The 22479-nt window shown below is 36.4% G+C and overlaps 1 protein-coding gene across 1 annotated transcript in view; it reads left to right on the top strand.

Moving 5' to 3' along the window:
- CORIN (corin, serine peptidase) overlaps nt 1-22479 on the top strand; it is a 201746-nt gene that overhangs the window by 18355 nt on the left and 160912 nt on the right. The window contains exons 3-4 of the mRNA XM_039845302.1: nt 2050-2067; nt 21990-22134. Of these exons, the coding sequence (XP_039701236.1) occupies nt 2050-2067; nt 21990-22134 (163 nt within the window). The remainder of the gene's footprint in view (nt 1-2049; nt 2068-21989; nt 22135-22479) is intronic.

Here is a 22479-nt window from a genome sequence, read left to right as displayed (position 1 = left end):
TTAGTAGCCTCTTTAAGAATATTAGACTTGGGTGCAACTCTTTGCCATTCTATACCTAGACCTTTAAAGTCACATTTTCTCCATCCTATCTGCTCAGCCTACCTCTTAAGGAATTCTACCTCTTCTCCCAACTTCATCAATTTATTGTTTTGAAAATAAGACTGAAGTATGTTTTTCAAACCATTCCACATCTCCTTGACTTCCTGAGTTAAACTGATTCTGCCAAGACAACGTTCAATGCACAGGCCTTTTGACTTGACTATTTAGCATTGCATTTGTAAAAATTTTATTGACTTATGTTTCTATACTTCAGCCCAAGAAGATGGAATACACTATAATAAAGCTGTCCATTCTTTTTTTTTTGTTTTGAGTCAAAATTAGCCACCTTTCTCTGACATATTCATAAATAAGTTCTCTAAAATCTAAAGCCAGGGTCAGAGGTTATTTAATTAACAAATCGGAGTGAATTAGGACCCTGTGATGGAGGACAACTAAAACTTGTGAACAAGCCCCATGCATCTGAGGTGTTGCTACCTCCACTTGTTGGTTTCTTTTTATGGCTCCGAATGTAGTTTAAAACAATATAATAAGGATATGGGGACAGCCCTTTTTCAATATCTATTCTAGAACTGAAACAAGTAATCAAAACTAGAAGTTCACATCTATTCCTAGAGAGCCAAAGGAACTCAGTTGTTTTGTAGTTTTCAGGCAATGTACTTTGTTCTGCTCACCTCCAGGATCTACAGAGGTTTAATCCTACCTCGGTTTCACCTAATATACTGGACCAAGTTACACATGTGTAGCTTGGGGACAGAGGCTGCAAGTGTTCTCCAAGCATAAATCCTACATTGACCAGGATTGGTACAGGTTGACCAAAGCTTAAAGCCTCATGCTTTGCCTGCCCAAGAAATAATCACTCCATATATATATTTCCTCCCTAAATACCACTCCTTATTCTTCCTCAAGATTCCTGGTTCAGTGTAGTAGGTGTTAGGACCTAATTGATTATGCCTGTCCTCTTTGATTGATGTTGACATTACAATTCTGTGTTCTTTTATGTGCCAGGTGGGGTGATAATCACAATTAAAACCCCTAATGTTTGATCTCAAAAAATGTACCTTCTCTCTGTGGAGAAAAAACATAAACTCTCGGTGTTTACTTAAAGACTTAATCTTAGTTAATGCCAATAGAACGTGGGAGAAGCTCATTAACTTAAAACTGCATCTTGCATCAGAGTGCAGGGCTGACTGTGAACTATGTGTTCAGCAGATGCTTGCTGAACAGCCCAAGTGCTTCTCCATAAGGAAAGGTAAATACCCCGGGGAACATTTGGAAATAATGGAAGACCTGTTTTGGTCACAGCGCCTGGGAAGCGGGGTAGAGTTACTACTGGCGTTTATTAGGTGATGGCCAGGGATACCAAATGTCTTAAAATAATGTGAGAGATTCCCCTCAGTGAAAAATTGTCCTGCTCAAAATGTCAATTATATTACTTCCTCTTGGCCTCCTCCACCTCTCAATCAATACATAAATGCTTTGAGACCCATGGGAATGAATACTCAAGAACTACTGTTGTTTTATCTTGGTGCAAAAGTAAAAATTTATATTTATTTTAAAACATAACAATGATGATTCCATGCCCTAGTTCACTCTGCCCTATGGTTGACTTGTAGGCCTGTACAAATCTGCATTGTCCCATCACAGGGCATTGAAGTCACCTGTGAAGTTGCATATCTCTTCGGAGATAGGTGCTCAACTCCCAGAGGACAGGCGCTGTCCATTGCGCAGCTGTGCACAGAATACGTGCTACATAAGCATGAGTCTAATAAACGAAATCAGGAGATTTTAACATGTAGCATAGACATATTTTGTAATGGAAACCTCAACATTAAACTTTTCTGTATTTTCCAACTAGAATATTCATGAAATATAGCCAAACATATGATGAATGTTGAGTTTGGATTTCATCCTTTTGATCCAGGTATTCACAAAGAAATTACTGCTACTTTTAATACATAAAACCCTTACTTGTGCTTTTTTTTTTTACAGCAGGATTCCTTTCAGCAGGTAGGTTCAGTAGGTTAACTGTTTTCAACATCTGTTTATGTTTTACTTTGCACTGAAATATCTGAAATGGATTGTTGTAGAGCATAAAATTTATTTTGTCTTGTATGCATTCTCTGATTATTTTCAGCTGTAGAAAGTCAATATTTTAGTTTCCTACTCACTTGGCCAATCTGTTTCAATTTTTAAAAGTCACAACATTTCCATTATTATTGGATCAGTGAGTCAATTAGGTCTCTATGATTTACACAAATTCAATAGGTTCCTAAGTGCTACATGAAAAATAGGTTTGGCTTCATTTGTCAATATGTTAGGCTCCCCTGGATTTTTCCATAGCGTCCTTAAAAAATGTAGTAACTTTTCATCAGGGTGTGAAATTTAAAACATTTTTATGAATAAATGTCAAATATTTAATTTCTTGAGGAATGAATAACCCAACCCTCCTTTTTTATTCCCTCAAATAACCTTCATTATTTCCAAAAAATATACTGAAAAAAAAAATGACCTTTAAGACTCTTTAATATATGCAGGAAGAGTTCTGATATCTGAATTAAAATGAATGTTTTATTACTTTAAGACTTGTGTCTGCCATAAAATGATAAGATTAACATGTTTGAGACTGGGGCAAAGTCATCAAGATAGAACTCTGAGTCCTTTTTATCTACCTGTCTAGATAAGGAGTTGCCTGCAGTTTCTTTCCAAGATCATCTTCTGTAACTATCAGAGAAATGACCTTCCCACTTTGTTCTGAAGGAAATGGGATTTACCTTAAAAGGTTCTCCTAGTGCCTCTGAAGACATCTCCTCATTTGAATAAAGATTATAACTTTCCTCCAGGGAGGCTGAATTGAGCAAACTCCATATTATATGTTGGAGAGAAGTCAGGACTCTTAGAGCTTTCTGAACTTGAAAGAATTATTATTTTATTATTATTATTATTATTTATTATTATTATTATTTACTTTCATTTTGCTTTATTCATTGCATTTTATTTTTAAAATATTTGTGCTTGAAGCAAGACACTTATTTTCTATCCCTTATTTGCAGGTATGAAATGTGGTTAGGACAAGGTGATGACTTTATAAGGTCACCTTGGTTTTCAGTGGTGAAGACAATATTGTACAAGTTGCCTCTGAAACATTTCAATCTTTTCTGTCATATCTCAGATTTCAGCTAAACAATGCTACCCTCAAAACAGAAACACTGAAGTGACATGGTGCCTGAGTATTGGGTTATTATTTAGTCTCCTCGACAGGAAAAATATTTTGTCAGTATTTAGCCTCCTTATTGAATATCCATTCACACATCCATTCTGGGATGTGTGAATATAAAAGTTGGGGGAGGACTATCTGTGCAGTTGTTATTATGTTAATTTTCAAAGGAAAAACTGTGGGCAGGTTTGGCTCACAGAACCATGTGTTCTGGTGTGAATTGAGTAATTTCATTTTTGAGAGAGTGCATTTGAACTTTGTGTGCTTCAATTAAATGCCAGAAAATGGGATGAAAAGACTTAGTGAAAACCAGATGCTTGTTCTTCATGCCCCTTGGGACATTAAAAACAAGCATCACACCAAAAGACATTTGGGTCTGACATTGTTCACTGATGGATGATTTTGGAGACATTTTGTTTATTGGTAGAGTGGGAGCTAATATTGTAGAAAATTGACAGTTGCCTGATTTGAGAATTATCTAAATCACTGATGTCTTATTCAATAAATCTACTTTTAATTTATGTAAGGGACTCTTTCACAATTTATTGAGAACAGAGAGGAAAATGTCTAGCACTTATTTAAGAGGAACTTCTTAAATAAAAGGTTAACAATTGGCTTGTTTTTTGCTCAGTAGACAGTGGAGGTAGGTTGGAGAAGCTCCATCTCTAACACTGGAAAAACAATTCAGACCACATTTTGGAGTGATGGTCATGCAGGACAATGTTCCAAGCTGAATATCTAAATGTGAGTGGAGTCTTAGTGTCTGCATCATTTCAGGACTGTGACAATATTAACATGTGACAGTGTAATATCCCCAACAGAGTTTAGAGAGAATTTCTGCGTCCCGTTCAGAACACACCAGTCAGAGCAACCTTGTCATCCTCATAGGCTGTTCTCTGTACTGCTGAAACAGCAAAGCGTGATTGCAATTTGCAGTTAATCACCTTCCTACCTAGAGAACCAAGGTGCAAAATTAGTCTCAATTCAACTCATAGTGTGTATTTTGGATGAATTTTAATTTTAACATTGTAAGAAATCTTTTGTTGTATGACAGATGATCATCAAATTCTGCCATAATTTTGCATACGGTTCCATCCTTTAAAATGTGCACTGTCATTTTGGTTTTAGAATATTTTGATATTTTGACTTGGTCATATCATAAACTTCAGAGCACTAAATAGAATTTTACTAAGTCCATCAGATTGATATATGAATTAGGACAACTTTTGAGTAGTACTATTTGTGCACCTAAAATTCACAAACTGTTGATTTATTGTCCTGTATTTTTTATATTTTTATTGAAATATAATAGACAATTAGTTGCTTGTATTTATATTATACAATTCAATGAGTTTTTCAATTATAGTAGGCATACAATAATATATTAATTTCAGTTGTACAGCATAATGATTAGAGATTTATATAACTCACAAAGTGATCACTCCACTAAATGTAGTATCCCTCTTCCCCTTACATATTTATTACAACATTGTTAACCATCTTCCCCATGCTACACTCTACATCTCCATGTCTGTTCTGTAACTATCCATTTGTACTTCTTAATACCTTTGCCCTTTTTCTCTATCCCCCCAATTCCCCTCCCATCTAGTAGCCCTCAAAATAGTCTCAGTATCTACGAGTTTGTTTTTGTTGTTGTTGTTTATTTTGTTCTTTAGATTCCACATGTACATGAAATCATGTGATATTTGTCTTTCTCTATCTGACTTCATTCAGTGCAATAAACTCTAGGTCCATCAAGGCAATATCTTTTTCCATCTCCTTCTTTTTAGTCTGTGTGAGTCTTTTAATCTGGAGTGAGTCTTTTGTAGGCGGCATATGTAGGAGTCTTGTTTTCCTATTCATTCAGCAATTCTTTCTTTTGGTTGGAGCACTTAATTCTTTTCCATTTGAGGTACTTGTTGATAAGAATGTAGTTATTACAATTCTTTATACCTATTTTTGATACGTGTTTTTTTCTTTTTAAAGTGGTCCTTCCAACATTTCCTGTAATACTGGCTTGGTGTTGGTGAATTCCTTTAGCTTATTTTTTCTGGGAAGCTCTTAATCTGTCCTTCGACTCTAAATGATAGCTTTGCTGGATAAAGTATTCTTGGTTGTAGAACCTGGGTTTTCATCACGGTGAATATTTTGTGCCAAGCCTTTCTGTTCTGCATAGTTTCTTTTGAGAAATCAGCTGCCAGTCTTATGGGTGCTCTCTCGTAGGTAACTAACTGCTTTTTTCTTGCTGCTTTTAAGATTCTCTCTTTGTATTTAATCTTTGGCATTTTAATTCTAATGTGTCTAGTGCGGGCCTCTTTGGGTTCATCTTTTTTGGATTTTTGAGCATCCTGAGGTTGTATGTCTATTTCCTTCACCAGGTTAGGGAAGTTCTCCATCATCATGTCTTCAAATAGATCTTCAATTTCTTGTTGTCCTTCAGGTACCCCTATTAAATCTTTTTTAGATTTAATTTTGTCCTATAGGCTCTTTAAATTATTATTATAGTCTTAGTTTCTTTTTTCTTGCCATTCTGATTGAGTGTCTTTGGCTTCCCCATCCTCTATATCGGTTTGATCCTCTTCTTTATGGACTCTGTTGATTCTCTCTAATATACTCTTCGTTTCAGACAATGTGTTCTTCATTTCTGAGTGGTTCCCTTTTATAATTTCCATTTATATTTTTATGTTTTTTTTTACCTCCTTGTTAAAGTTCTCACTGAGTTCATTTACACTTCCCCTAAGTTCATTGAGTATCTTTATAACCACTGTTTTTTAAAATTCATTAATTTTTATTCTTTAATTTGACCCCATATTTGACCTCTTTTACTGCATCTACCTCTCCCTCTTTCCCCTATCCTCTGATAAATAACCACTGTTTTGAACTCTGCATCTGTTAGATTGTTTGACTCCATTATTCCTGGTTCTCTGTTCCATTCTCTCATATAGTTTCTGCTTGTTTATCTTCTCATTTTGGCTGCCTTTCTGTGTCTGTTTCTATGTACAAAGCAAAGCTCCTAAGTCTTACTAGTGTGGCTTTGTGTAGTAGGTGTCCAATGGCATAGTCCAGAGTGGGGTTCAGCTTTAGGCCTAGTTTAGCCCCAGCCGGTGCCCCTCTGGGGGCTACTTGTTAAGATTCAGCAAGCAATCAAGAGATGCTGTGCTTATAATTGTCTCAAGAGACCAGGCCAGAAACTGAGGTCAGCTGTCTCTAGCATGAGTCTTGGAGTTGGCTCAGCAAGAAGCACTGGACTTGCAGAGGATACATCTGGATGTGGCTTGGGTGAAGCTGTGAGTTGGGAGAGGTGGCGTTTCAGGGAATCCTTCTGGATGGAATGACCTCTGTTATTCAGTTTGATGACGTCTCAGCTATGTCTGTGCCTGCATCCGCACACTGGAACAGGAGAGTACTCAGCGGAGGAACAATGGATACCACCAGTACTTCTGCCCAGGAGAGAGCCTCACCTCTGGCCCTTGCTCTGACAAGTCAGTGTCCCACCATAAGTCCCTGGTAACCCCCTTCCCACCCCCACGCACTGAGCAGCCAACATCGTGCTGGTACTCAGAGAGAGCAGATCCATCACTGGGAAAGTCCGGTTGCAGACATGGCCCCTTTAAGTGGTGTCTGCAGCTGCTGTCTGCAGCTGTTGCAGCCTCTGTCCCACTCAGCAGCTTCGAACCGAGCAACCTTGCATGTTCGTCCCCTCTTACCTTCTACCACTGCAGGGTGATTTCTTATTTCTCTCCCTAGTTGTAGTGTTTCTGTTCATCTAGATCCCAGGCAACTCTGCTTGCTGTTTTCTCTGTGTTTTTGTCACAACTTTGATGTGGTTGCAAGAGAGATGAGCAAAGCCTTTATCATTTACACCATGTTTTCCTGGCCCTGGCCATTCTGTATTTTTAAGCATACGTATTTTTAATTCTATTTAAGAATGTAATCATTTTGATATTTTAGGAACTTCATAGTATAATGTCACATTATGATGGTAGAATTAATCTTCCCATTTCAAAATATTCTGTTAATCGGCAACAGTTTATATACTATTTCAAATTTGCCTGATTTTTGGTTGTAATGTAAACAAATCTTATTTGAAATAAAAACATCAACATATCTCCATGTCCAATGTTGTACCTTAAAAGTAGCAAACTGATGTTAATCACTTTGTAAACTATATCTATAGGTGAATATTATCACTTCCAGAGCTATTGTAGGTCAAGGGTGGCATATGTTTACCAAAACTTTGGAATGGTAAGGAAATAGTTTTTTTTATATTGTTGTTATTAGGCTTTTGATGTATTAAATATGAACTTGAACTTCCTTTCTATTTCAATCTTTACTATTAAAAATGATGTTTCTTACATTATGTACAGTGTACTAAGCAGAATGATATTCATATCTTTGAAAACTGATGGTCAGGCCCAATACCTGCATGCCAGTCTCAGGGGAAAATATTCTAAGCTATAGAAATTGTAGAAGATTCCACATTTTTCAGAATTCTGTGTCATTCTCTGGCAATATTTTATAAATTTAATTTTTGACAATATGCTTATTTCCTTAAAATTTTCCATTTCTCCCAAAGATAAAGAATGGAAAACTTCTGTAATTGAAGATTCCAGGTAATTTAGATTTCATTAGATAAGTAGATTAAGATTTTTAAGATAATTTTGAAATACATGATCTAGAGGAATTTGAAAATTCCACCACAGATGGGTCATTTCTAAAACATATCTCCAAAAGAGAGAGAGAGAGAGAGAGAGGAAGAAAGAAAGAAAAAGAAAGAAAGAAAGAAAGAGAAAGAAAGAAAGAAAAAGAAAGAAAGAAAAGAAAGAAAAAGAAAAGAAAAGAAAGAAAGAAAGAAAGAAAGAAAGAAAGAAAGAAAGAAAGAAAGAAAGAAAGGAAGAAGGATGGAGGGAAACGGAGGGGATAAAGGGAAAGAGGGGAAAATATGGTGACTATGTGAAGTTATAGATATGTTAATTAGCTAGATTATGGTCTTTATTTCAGAATATATACAATATATCAAAATATCAAGTTGTATACCTTAAATATAAACAATTTCTGTTTCTCAAAAAAAAAAAAATCTCTTATTATCCAACTGTTGAGGTGGTTGGTCATCTTCTATTATGCCATGTCTGACCTGGGAGGAGTTGCAGAAGTATGAAGACTCAGGAAAAAGTTTATTTCTTACCACCAAAAGAGCAGCTATACTGAAAAATGGATGATTTTGAAACTCTATATGTTGAGGGCTATGAGATCTGGTTCTTCATAGGTTTGAGGCATCTGGAGTCAGCTCTGCATGACTCACTGGGTGAAAGCTTAGTTTGTCTTTGTAGAAACAGAGCTGGCATGGATAGTGTGTTTCAGGGAGCTCCGAAAACTATAGTTTAAAATTAAGGCCAAATTAAAACAATTTCTTGACACCTATTGGGTTTCAGAAAAGGAAATTGAGTGACTATTGTTTTAGATTCTGCCTTTTTTGCTGATCACTTTGAATTATTTTTGTTAAACTACTCAAACAAAGCCTTAAATTCTTCAGATGTAAATGGGTATGGTAATAGCGGCCGCCTAGTAGAGCTGTTTTGATGATTAAGAGCATTTCTATATGGAACCCATTTAGAGGAGTGTCTGGTCCACAGGAAATGTTCAACAGGTTTCTTGCTATGTTGTTATTATTACTATTATTATAACTTAGTAATTATTCACATATGGAGAATATTCGATTCTTTGTGCTTCTAAGGCTCTTCTGATCACTGGAGTGCATTAGAAGAGTTTACTGATTCATTACTTTAATCTTTTTATGGAGTGCTCTTTGTAAGTACTGGGCCTATAATTTCAAGCAAAGCCCAGAATGGTCCCTGACCTCGGGAAGCCTACAGTGTAGCAAGAATAATCAACATAATCCAATAATCACACAAATACAAGTTGTAATTTAACTGAGATAAAGGGCAGAAAGTCTAGAACTAGTCATGGGTCATGAGTTGATTGATGCATGAAGAGCGAGTCCTGAGTGATTGGGTAGGTTGGGAGTTTGAGAGAAGCCCTTCCAAGCAGACAGTGCTTATAAGGAGCTGGAAAGAGCCAGGAGGCAGATGAATAGGGAAGTGGGGGCCATGAGTGGTGTGTGATGAGCCTGGTATAGGAAGGACAGACCTAGAAGTGTCGTCAGATCCTGCTAATCGAAATGCAGGACTAAGCCCACCAGCAGCAGTAATCCCTGGGAACTGGTAAGGAATGCAGAATCACAGGTCCCAGACCTCCTGGTTCAGACTCTCCCCACATGGGTCACATGCACATTGAAATTTGAGAAGCATTGTCTTCTATACCATGTTAGGAAAATTGGTCTTTGTTTCTCAAGTCATTGGAGGATTTTAAGCAGGAAGGTAACACATCCAAATGAGCATTTTTAAAAGATCACTTGGGGTACAGTGTTGAGATGGGAAGGGGAAAAGGGAGGATGTGGAGAAACAAGATAGGAGATTGCTAAAATAGGTAGAGAATGTGGAGACTGCAAGGTGACTTAATTCAGTGATTGCCTGCATTTTGACTAACTTTGCTTTTCATTGTTTGCTCTCTATTAATCCCTGTTTGAAAGCATTTTGGCTATCACACTATATTTAGTAATTTATAATTTAAGATTGCTAAGTTGTAATTTACTCATTTGTAAATTTTTTCTTCTGAATTTATCTGATCAAAGACATATAAAAGGAAACAAGTTTCTGATTAGCAGAAGATAATCCACTGTGGTCACACTGAATTGCTGTTAATTCCTGTTAAAAGTAAGCAACTTGACAGTTACATTACTTAGCATGAAAACTCTAGTTGTATGATGTTTAAAGAGACCGTTAATGGTTTTACTTACTTCCATCGAAAGTAGGTATATCACAACCCCAACATTTTGCAGGGGAGAAATTTTGCTGGGATTTAATTGTGAGTCATTTATTTACTTGAGATAATATATATTTATTCTGATCCTTCCGTATACTGCGCACTGGTTAGTTGCCTAAGGGATAAAAATAATGTTCTGGGGACATGGTATAAGTATTTGTTGAATGAATTAAAAATGGATCTTAGCATACTGAGATTACAGTTTAGTAATTTTAATACGTACATATATGACCAAGATCCAAAGTAGAAAGTAATAAACGCTCTAGTTAAGTTAGAATTGCTTCGGCTGCAAGTAATAGAATATTCAGGATGCTAGTTATTTAACAAGAAATTATTTATTTTTTTCTCATGTAAATGAAGTCTTAAAACGAATAGTTCTGGACTGATAGGGCAGCTTTATAAATCCATTGGGGATCCAGGTTCCCTCTTTCTTGATACTCAGCCATTGTCTGCACACAGATTTCATCTCTGGGTTTAAGATGATTGCTTGAGTTCCAGCTATTTCATCCATATTCCAGACATCAGGAAAGAGGAAGGATAACACCCCACTCTTGGAGAACACTTTCTGGAAGTCACATTTACCACTTCCAATTTCATCTCATGGTCAAGAACCGAGGACATGGCTTCACACAGCTGTAAAAGAGGCTGGGAAATTCTGTCTTTATTCTAAGTGGCCATTAAATTTTGGCCCAACCAAAATTGAGGTTTCTGTTTCTAAGATCAAAGGAAAAAAAGATGGTGGGAGTCAATTAATTAATCTGCGCCACATCCCAGCAATTTAGATGAGGCAGAGGGAGATTACTTCTGCCTGGGTAACTAGGAAGGCTTTCTGATTGAGGTCAGATATAAATTACTGATTTAAAGATTTGGGCTTATGCAGTTTGATGTGAGAGAAATAATTCGAATAGAACATGATTTTTAAACTATGTGCAGAGGTACCTCTAGACACTGCAGTGACTCAAAAATGCTTTGTTGATTATTTTTGAGGGAAATCCAGTAATACTTGGCATTTATTGGTTACCAAATGAAATACTAGCTTGAGGTAGTTCACAGTTTCAACATTAGATTGTGCTATATTCCTTTTGATGTCATCCTATCTTCATAAAGCTGGGTTGTTGGTGCTTACTTTGTAAAAAGTCATACCATGCAAAAGTCCATGTGGAACAGGCAATGAATGGTGGCAATTTCAAATGTGATTCCACAGTTTGAGGTGATATGCAGTACCCTCCAGATACACACATCCCATAGTAAGTAATTGTGGTCAAGAATGACATGAAAATATGGTTTAATTTTAATTTATGTGTAGTATTTTTTCAAATGGCTGTTAAGTTTTTAAAATATAAAAAATTTCCTGATAATGACAATGCCGTAAACCAAAAATGTCTGGGAATCTCTCATTTGGGGGTTTAATAGAGTCACAATGCTACTTCTTATGCTCTTAACATAGGTAGAGTTTAAAAAATATTGTCTGTAATAAAATCCATCACAATATACTTTTTGAAATGCAAACTTTCTGACTTTAGAGCTTGTAATAGGAAATATGAGTATGGAATTGTACTAATAGTCCTAGTAAAAACTCATGTTATTAATTTTAGTATATCTTCTCTAAAAGGGAAATGTTTTTACTTTTTTTACCAAATATGTTTTTTCCTCCAAGTATTTTTGGATGACTAAGGAATAGTCTTTATAAAGCATATATCATTAAAAAAGAAGCAGTTATTTACATTAATTATGTACAGATAAATTTTTGTTTAGGTGATTTAATACATTCATTTATTCAACAGGTATTTTTTGTAATTTTATTTTTAGATTAAAGTTGACATTCAGTATTATTTTATATTAGTTTCAGGTGTACCTACCTGGCACTAGACTAATGAATTATAATATTGACTATATTCTCTATGTTGTATTTCGCATCCCCATGACTATTTTGTAACTACCAATTTATACTTCTTAATCCCTTCACCTTTTTTACCCAGCCCCCCACCAACCCTGTTCCAATTTGACAATCACTAGTTTGTTCTCTGTCACTATGAGTCTGTTTTTGTTTTGTTTGTTCATTTATTTTCTTCTTTAGATTCCACATATAAGTTAAATCACATGGTATTTGTCTTTCTCTGTTTGACTTATTTCACTTAGCATAATACCCTCCATATCTATGTCATTGTAAAGGGTAATATTTTATTTTTTTTATGGCTAAGTAATTCCATTGTATGTGTGTAGCACATCTTCTTTATCCGATGTCTATTGATGGGCACTTAGATTGCTTCCATATCTTGGCTGTTGTAAATAGTGATACAGTGAATATAGGGGTGCATATATCTTTTTTAATTAGTGTTTTGGATTTCTTTGGGTAAATACCCAGAAGTGCAATTGCTAGGTCATAAGGTAGTTCTATTTTCTGTTGTGAGTGCACCAATTTGCAATCCCACCACCAGTGCACTAAGGTTCTCTTTCCTCTACATTCTCACCAACACTTGTTTTTTGATTTGTTGATGATAGCTATTCTGACAGGTGTGTGGTGATATCTAATTGTGGTTTTAATATGCATTTCATATGTCTATTGGCCATCTGTATGTCTGCTTTGGAGGAATGCCTATTCAGGTCCCCTGCCCATTTTTTAATTGTGTTGTTTGCTTTTCTGGTGTTGAGTTGTATGAGTTCTTTATAAAATTTGGATATTAACCCTTTATGGAATGTATCATAGACAAATATCTTCTCTCATTTAGTAGGCTATCTTTTTGTTTTATTGATGGTTTCCTTAGCTGTGCAAAAACATTTTAGTTTGATGTAGTTTTGTTTGGTTATTTTTTCTTTTATTTCTCTTGCCTGAGAAGATAACATCAGAAAAATATATTCCTAACAGCAATGTCAGAGAGTTTATTGCCTATGTTTTCTTCTAGGAGTTTTATGGTTTCAAAAACCACAAAAGATTTTTTTTTTTTGTATATGATGTAAGAAAGTGGTCCAGTTTCATTTTCTTTTTTTTTGCATGTAACTGTCTAGTTTTCCAACACCATTTATTGAAAAGACTGTCTTTACCCCCTCGTATATTCTTGCCACCTTTGTCATAGATTAAATGACCATATAGGTATGGATTTATTTCTGGGTTCTCTATTCTGTTTCATTGATTTATATGTCTGTTTTTGTGCCAGTACCATGATGTTTTGAATACTATAGCCTTGTAGTATAGTTTAATATCAGGTAGTGTGACACCTCCAACTTCGTTCTTCTTTCTCAAGATTGCCTTGGCTATTCGGGGTCTTTTATGGTTCCATATAAATTTTTGGATTATTCATTCTAGTTATGTAAAAAAACGCTTTGATATTTTGATAGGAATTGCATAAATCTATAGGTTGCTTTGGTTAGTTTGGCCATTTTAATGATGCTGATTCTTTCTACCCATGAAAACAGTGTATGCTTCCATTTATTTGTATCTTCTTCAATTTCTTTCTTCAATGACTTATCATTTTCTGAATACAGGTATTTTACCTCTTTGGTTAAAATATTCCTAGGTATTTTACTGTTTCTGATGCAATTGTAAATGGGACTTTTTTCTTAATTTCTCTTTCTGACATTTTATTATTGGTGTATAAAATGCGGCCAATTTCTGAAAATTAATTTTGTATCCTGCTGCTTTACTGAATTCGTTTATCACTTCTAACATTTTTTTTGGTAAATCTTTATGGTTCTCTCTATATACTATCATCTGCATATAATGACAATTTTACTTCTTCCTTTCCAATTTGGATGCCTTTTATTTCTTTTCCTAGTCTGATTGCTACAGCCAGAACTTCTAATACTATGTTGAATTAAAGTGGTGAAAGTGGGTATCAAGTGTCTTGTTCCTGATCTCAAGGAAAATCCTTTTAGCTTTTCCCTATTGAGTATGGTGTCAGCGGTGGGTTTGTCATATATGGCCTTTAGTATGTTGAGGTATGTTTCCTCTATTTACACTTAGCTGAGAGCTTTTTTCATAAATGAATGCTGGGTTTTGTCAAATGCTTTTTCTGTATCTATTGATATGATAATATGATTTTTATATTTCAATTTATTAATTTGGTGTATCACATTAATTGATTTGTGGATATTGAACTAACTCCGCATCCCAGGAGTAAATCTAATTTGATCATGGTGTATGATCTTTTTAATGTATTGCTGAATTCAGTTTGCTAATATTTTGTTGAGGATTTTTGCATCTTTAGTAATCAGGAATATTGGCCTATAATTTCCTTTTTTTGTAATGTCTTTGTCTGGTTTGTGGCCTTGTAAGATGAGCTTGGGAAGCTTCCCTCCTCTTGAATTTTTTGGAATAGTTTGAGAAGAATAGGTATTAATTCTTTTTTGAAAGTTTGGTAAAATTAACCTCTGAAGCCACCAGATCCAGGACTTCTGTTTTTTGGAGTTTTTTGACTTCTGATTTGATTTCATTGGTGGTAATCAATCGATTCAGATTTTCTGTTTCTTCTTAACTGAGTCTTGGGAGATTGTGTGTCTCCAGAAATGTATCCATTTCTTCCAGATTGTCCAATTCGTTGGCATATAATTGCTTGTAGTATTTTCTTATAATCCTTTATATTTCTGTATTATTAGTTCTTACTTCTTTTTCATTTCTGATTTTATTTATTTGGGTTCTCTTTTTTTCTTGATGAGTATGGTTAAAGGTTGACCAATTTTGTTTATCTTTTTAAAGGACCAGCTCTTGGTTTCATTGATCATTTGTAATTTTTTTTTTCAGATTCTATTTTGTTTATTTCTCCTCTGATCTATATTATTCCCTTTTTCCTGTTAACCTTGGGTCTTGTTTGCTGTTCTTCTTCTAGTTCTTTTAAGTGTAAGATTAGATTGTTTATTTAAGCTTTTTGTTGTTTCTTGACATAACCTGTATTGCTATGAATTCTTTCTTAGAATTCTTTCTCTGATTTTGGGTCATTGTGTTTTCATTTTCATTTGTCTCAAGGTATATTTTGATTTCCTCCTTGATCTCATCATTAAGGAAGATCTCATCCCAGTCATTGTTTAGTAGCATGTTATTTAGCCTACATGTGTTTGTATATTTTTTAATTTTTTTCTTGTAATTTATTTCTAGCTTTATACCATTTTGGTCAGAGAAGACACATAATATGATTTTAATCTTCTTAAATTTACTGAGACTTGTTTTGTGGCCTAACATGTGGTCTATCTCGGAAAATGTTCCATGTGCCCATGAAAAGAAGATATATTCTGCTGCTTTGGGGTGAAATATTCTAAAAATATTAATTAAATACATTTGGTCTAATGTGTCATTTAAGGCTGCTGTTTCCTTGTGGATTTTCTGTCTGGAAGGATTTGTCCAGTGTAGTTAATGGGGTGTTATAGTCTTCTACTATGAGCGTATTACTGTCAATCTCTCTTTTTATATCTGTCAATATTTGCTTTATATATTTAGATGCTTCCATGTTGGGTGCATAAATGTTTACTAGGGTTTTATCCTCTTATTGGATTAATCCCTTTATTATTATGTAATGTCCTTCATTGTTACTTATTATAGTCTTTGTTTTAAACTCTATTTTGCCTGATATAAGTTTTGCTATCCCAGGTTTTTTTTTTTATTACCATTTGCGTGAAGTACCTTTTTCCATACCTTTACTTTCCGTCTGTGTATGTGTCTTTTGATCTGATGTGGGTCTCTTGCAGACAGAATACGTATGGGTCTTATTTTCTCATCCGTTCAGTTATCCTATCTTTTGATTGGAGTATTTAATCCATTTATATTTAAAGTGATTATTGATAGGTACATAGTTATAGCCATTTTATTATTCATATCTATGTCTTTCTCCCTTCTTTTCTTCTTAAAGAAGTTCCTGTAACATTTCTTGTAACATTTGTTTGGTGGTGATGAATTCTTTTAGCTTTTTCCTGTCTGGGAAGCTTTTTATTTCACATTCAATTTTAAATGATAGCCTTGCTGGGTAGAGCAATCTTGGTTGTAGGTCCTTGCTTTTCATCACCTTGAATATTTCCTGTGAAGTACTTCTGGAATGCAAAGTTTCTGTTGAAAAATCAGCTGACAGTCTTATGGGAGTACACTTGTAAGTAACTAGATGGTTTTTTCTTGCTGTTTTTAGGATTCTCTTTGTCTTTAACCTTTGGCATTTTAATTATGATGTGTTTTGGTCTGAGCCTATTTGGATTCCTCTTGTTCAGGACTCTCTGCACTTTCTGAACTTGTATGTCTATTTCCTTTACCAGGTTAGGGAAGTTTTCAGTCATTATTTCTTTAATTAGGTTCTCAATGCTTTGCTCTCTTTTTTCTCCTTCTGGTACTCCTATGATGCGAATGCTGTTATATTTAATATTGTCCCAGAGGTCTCCTAAACTTTCCTCACTTATTTTGATTCTTTTTTCTTTCTGCTGTTCCGATTGAGTGTTTTTGGCTACCTTTTTTTTCCAAATCACAGATTTGATCCTCTGTTTTATTTAATCTACTTTTGATTAATACCAGTGCATTCTTCATTTCAGTTATTATATTCTTCATTTTTGACTGTTTTTTTTTTTAATGAGTTCTATGTCCTTTTTTATGATTACCATCTCTTTGTTGAAGTTCTCACTGAGATTGTCTATTCTTCCCCTAAGTTCATTGAGCATCCTTATAACTAGTGTTTTGAACTCTGGTAAGTTGCTTGTCTCTGTTTCATTTAATTCTTTTTCTGGAGTTGTCTCCTTTCATTTGGGACATATTTCTTTGTTTTCTCATGTTGATTGCCTCTTCCCATTTGTTTCTATGTATTATGCACTTTTGCTATGTCTCATGGTCTTGACCAGGTGGCCTTATGTAGTAGGTGTCCTGTGGGGCCCACTGGCACAGTGTCCCTGGTCACCTGAGCCAGGTGCCCAAGGAGTGTCTCTTATGTGGGTTGTGTTTGCTCTCCTGTTGTAGTTAAGCCTTGATTGCTGTCGGCATGTTGGTGGGCAGGACTGACTCTCAGGCTGACTGGCTGTGAGGATTGGCTACACACATACGGTATGAGCTACAGTGTGTGGGCTGACCCTGTGGAGTGGGATTTGCTTCAGTGGACTTGTATGCCTGTTGAGACCTCCCTTTGGGTGTGCTGCTTGTGGGGTTAATAAGGTGGTTCTTTGCTATAGTCTGATGCCAGTCTCTGAATGTGTTGGTTCTGGCGCCCCTTGAGAGGGGATCCTGTGTAGGCCATGTTCAGCTGCTGCCTGTGAGCTCCCAGGGCTACCTGGTTGAAGTTACAGAGTGATTTGTGGTTGATCACTATCTGTGCTGGACCTAGAGGCCCATGGGAGAGGCTACATGCTGAACTGAGGCTGACTGCCACCAGCACCAGGCCTGGGGAAGCTCAGCAAAGGATCTAGGACACTCCAAGTTCCGAGGCCACCTACTGGCTGCCTGTAAGGCTCAACAGCTGAAGGAGTCCTAGGTGGTATGTGAGTTGTGTGATGCTAGGTCCCAGAAGTCACCAGGGTAGCACTCCCCAAGTTAGTGCAGACCCATATTTGGTGCCAGCACTGAGCCTGTGGCCATTCACAAAAGTCCACATCACAGCAAGGCTAGTTGCTGCCCACCTGGGGCCCATAGACCCTGGAGATTTGTTCAAGATCACTGCAGCTTGGGCTAGGGCAGGTTGCCCACCACTTGAACTGTCCCCGGAAGTACTTGAGACAAAGCCTGCTGGTCACTGCCAAAACAGTCTCCTGCAGAGAGGGCTGTCCAGCCAGGAACATGCCTCCAACAATTCACGAGTTGCGTGGGGCGGGATCCTAGGGAGTCACTGAGATGGAACGAGTGGACCTCACCAGGCCAGCGCAGATTCAGAATTGGCTGTGTAGGCGAAGGGCTCAACACAGCAAAATGACACTCATCTGCAGGCTGCACTGGAGGAGGGCTCAACGCAGGGACAATTGTGGCTCTCCCTCCAGCACCTGCCCCAAAGCCATACAACTCAGCTCTTCCCTGTGTGTCTCTGACACCTCCCAAACTACGATCTGTTTGCCAGAACCCAAGGTGAGTGCCTGTGAGTGAGTGAGTCTGTGCATGGGGCCCTTAGGTGATATCTGTGTTTCCAGCAGCTTTCCATCTCACCTGGATGGTCTGAATCCTCAATGATTTTTACAGCCAGATTTTGTGGGGACTCCTTTTCCCAGAACTGGAAATCTTGGCTGGAGAGTCTTGGTGTGGGGCCGGGATCCCTTGTTCCTTTAGGGGGACTTCTGTGGCTGAGATAACACTCCCAATGCTCAACAGCCTCATGCAGGTGTGGGGCCAACCTGTTTCATTTCTCCGACCCTCCTACAAGTCTCGATTTGGCCTCTTTTTTATATCCTAAATTATAGGAGTTAACTTCAGCTAGTCTTCAGATGGTTCTCCAGGTTGTTTGTTCTATAATTTAGTTATAATTTTAATGTGATCATGGGAGGAGGCTAACACATTTACCTATCCCTCCATCTTGACCAGAACTCTATTCAACAGGTATTAATCTATTCTTGACTATATTCAGATGCTGTCCTAGATGCTGGGCAAAAACTGATGAGAAAAGGGTGACATTTGCATATATATATATATATATATATATATATATATAGAGAGAGAGAGAGAGAGAGAGAGAGAGAGAGAGAGAGATACAACTGAGTTGGTAGTAGTTATGCTATAATTATGTTTTTATAGAAGCAGGAATAAGTTTGTACTTTCTAGCTCTATAATCTTATAAATATTTGTTGGTTCTTATAGTTTATAATATCCCTGAAATTTGTGCTTTCCTTTTTTCTAATGTAACACATATGGTTTTGATATTTTCCCCCTATTTTGAAGATTATTTTTATCTTTGAACTTTTGTAACCATGTATTACAATGACAATTAGGCGGTTCTGTCTGCTCATAACCACTTATAAAGTTATATCATGTTTCACTATGGCCTTAATGAAAAGATTAAGATCTGATTTTCTTAAAAGAATTTATATTTTAATTTAGTTATCACATTAAATTTATAGATTTTAAATACCCATATATGCAGAGATATACACTGATACTCTATGTCAGGGGTTAGTAAACTTTTTCTGTAAAGGGCTGGATAGTAAATATTTTAGTCCCTGTGAGCCATATGGCTCTGTTGCAGCTACTTAGTGCTGTTGTTGTAGCAAGAATGCAGCTATAATAATATATAAATGAGTGAACATGGGTCTCTGCCAATAAAACTTTATGTACTAAAACAGGCAGTAGGTTGGGTTTGGCCCAGGGGCTGTAGTTTGCTGACCCTGCTCTATATTTAATGTGTAAAATTTATCATGTGGGAAGGTCCAATGATTAAAAATTAGTTCTTATATAACCCATCAAAAAGGTTTAAGAGCAAGTGTGTTCAGTTCTCATCCACTTATTCCCACTCTGAATGAGGGGATTTGTGAGAGGGGGTAAGTCTGTTGTTCCTAAGAAGGCACTTGGTTCCTTTTGGGCTGAACTTTTGCTTTGTTTTAGCCTGGTCGTTTGTAGCTATTTCCATGGCTAAGATATCTCTGGGTGAAGCTACCTAGAGAGGCACCCAATATCCCTAGTCAGATATTTCTGGTTCATTGGCTCTTGGGTAAGTCCTGACCTTGAGAGTGAATCTTCCATCTGAGGAGCTGATGAGCAGAGATCTCTTTATTCTCAAGCAGTTTCTGCCATTGCTGCTGTGGAAGTTTCCCTAAGAATGTACCATGTGTTGATAGTCAAATGCTGCAGGAAGGTAGAACAGGATAAAGACTAATATATCTAAAATATCAACTATGGGCAACTTGACCCTTGAAATCTTAATAAAAGAAAGTCAAAAGCCCACACATCTTTGTGAAAGTCAAAGCCTTCCCCAAATCTCTGCTAATCTATTGGGCACATGGTTCTTATGATCAGCTCTGGTTCCGGGCTCTGAATCTCCTGAATTAGTTCAGTTTGGGGATAATTTTTCATATTGCCTTTTCTCATCATCCAGTGATACACACAGCCTCTTTCTCACTCTGGCTGTAGCGTAGAGAACAAATTAGGGAGTGCAAGAAAGATTATAGGTAAACCATACAGGAGGAGGCATTTGCAGTTTTCCAGGTGAGATATGATGGTAGTGTTTACTAAGAGGCTGGAGATGTTTGCTTTGCACAGTGATATATTTCAAGTGCCCAAACAGTGCCCGACTCATGATAAATGCTCAATTACTTTTCCCTGAGTTAGAGAACCCTGGAAGAATACCAGATATGGGGGTGAAGGTGATTTCTTTGGTTTCAGACCTGTTGGTTTTTAGGTATTTTTGCAATATCCACTGAGGAGATGTCAAATGGCCAGTTGGATACAAAGGTCTAGAGCTCAGAGAAAAGGTTACTATTTAAAGATTTAATTCATACATTTAGGGCTGGCGATTGATGCCATTTGTGTGGGTGACATTGGCTGGAGAGAGTGAATGTGAGAAGAAATGACCAGAGAAGTAGGAGAACGAGAAATCAGAGGAAGAAAGTGCTTAAAAAAGATGGGAGTGTCTAACCAAGAATTTGATCTCTCAAACAATACTGAGATGTCATTACAATGATGACTGAAAATGCCATTTGGATGTAGCAACATGGAGGTCGTTGGTAACCCTAGCAAAAGCTGTTTTGGTGCAGTGACAGAAACAGGTGCCAAATGGTAGTGGCCTCAAGAGTAAATTATAAGTGAGGAAATTTGGACAATAAATATTAAAAACTCAGAGCATTTTGAATGTGAAAAATGAAGAGAGCTAGGACAGTGGCTGAAGTGGGATATAGGCTTCAGGATGGATAAAAAGATAACTGAGAGAGAACTAAGCATGGTAAAAAGCTGATGGCAGTGATACAGGAGTAAGGGAGATGCTGCTAAGCACCAGGCATTGAAAATGTACGATGTAACTTGAAAGGGAGTTTGGAACTCAGGAGAGATTCAGAAGATAATTAAACAGAGGTTGTCATTCAACCTCTGTCATTCAAGAAACTGTCAGAGGAGAACATGCAAGGAGAGTCAGAAGTCCAAGACAGAACCATGAGAAATATCTTCGTTAAGGGGATCAGAAGAGTTGCTCATAGTGAGTGACTCAAATCACTTTAAATTCCATCTTAGACTCCTGTTGAAAAAGTCACTGCCCCAAACTAGCTATTTGCAATAAATAAAATTCCAGATATCATTTCTGGCAAGAAATTGAACTAAGTAAAATTTAAAGTATTTGAAAACGAGAGCTGTATCAGAACCATCACTGTTGCACCTCATCATCCTCCTATAAATGCATAGGCTGCGAGTGCTGTGTGGACAGCAGAGAATGTCCTGAGAGATTGTCATTGTTCAATTGGCCAATAACACAGGCTCTTTTTCATTGTTCAACTTGTCACTAAATACATGGTCAGTAATATTCAACCTTGCTGAATTATTAATGGCTGAGAAGTTATTTTATCCAGATTCATGCAGATTTGGGTTAGGACTAATGAGACAAACAACAATGGAGTCTGGATAACATCTTGTCTACACCTACTCACCAATATCTTATCACTGTACTAGACAATCTTTTCTTATACCTCTGGGCCAAGGTGAGTTCTTGCCATGGTAATTTATAGCATTTTCGGAATAATAGCAAACTGACAAATAGGTTTTAAAAAATCAAGATGGAATATCATGAAAAGTTTATGTATTCCTGAAAGACATTTCAGAAATAGATGATTTGCTCTGTCTTGAATGTGGTTGTACCATTTTGTGTTCATTTATTAACACGATTTGGCTTTAAATAGATAGCTATACTCTACAATTTCACACTATGTATTGAGCTACTTTGTAATACTAAAACCATGTTTTATATTCTTCTTTTTTTAGGTCTTAGTATCTGATGAAGATAACCTAAATGATGGCTGCTCTCAGAAGCTGACGACTACTAATATTCTTCGTTTCCTATTGCTGGTCCTGATTCCATGTATCTGTGCTCTCATTGTCCTGCTGGTGATCTTGCTTTCCTTTGTTGGTGAGTGTTGTCATTATTAAAGAAAAATAAAATCAATATTAAAATTAGCATGATTTATAAGAGTGATTTCTACTTAGTACTTATTTAACCTAAAATATCAACTCAATAAGTGGGTTATCTGTTGACTGTCTTATGCAATCTGCAGTTTCAGTCACTATAATCACACTACTAGTTTTATATTAATTAATGTTAATTAATTTATACTAATTAATTCAAAACATTTAAAGAGTGATTACTAGGTAGCAGGAACTTTGAAAGACCCTGAGAACTCAAAGATGGTTAAATTAGTCCTTTTTCAAGAAGTCACAGTTGTGAGGAAGAAATGATTATCATACAAGGCAACAC

This window comes from Pteropus medius, unplaced genomic scaffold, assembly GCF_902729225.1.
Source record: "Pteropus medius unplaced genomic scaffold, Ma_sr-lr_union100, whole genome shotgun sequence".
Classification (NCBI taxonomy): Eukaryota; Metazoa; Chordata; class Mammalia; order Chiroptera; family Pteropodidae; genus Pteropus; species Pteropus medius.
Note: the sequence above shows the minus strand (reverse complement) of the source record. Positions and strands in the feature narration are given on the sequence as shown.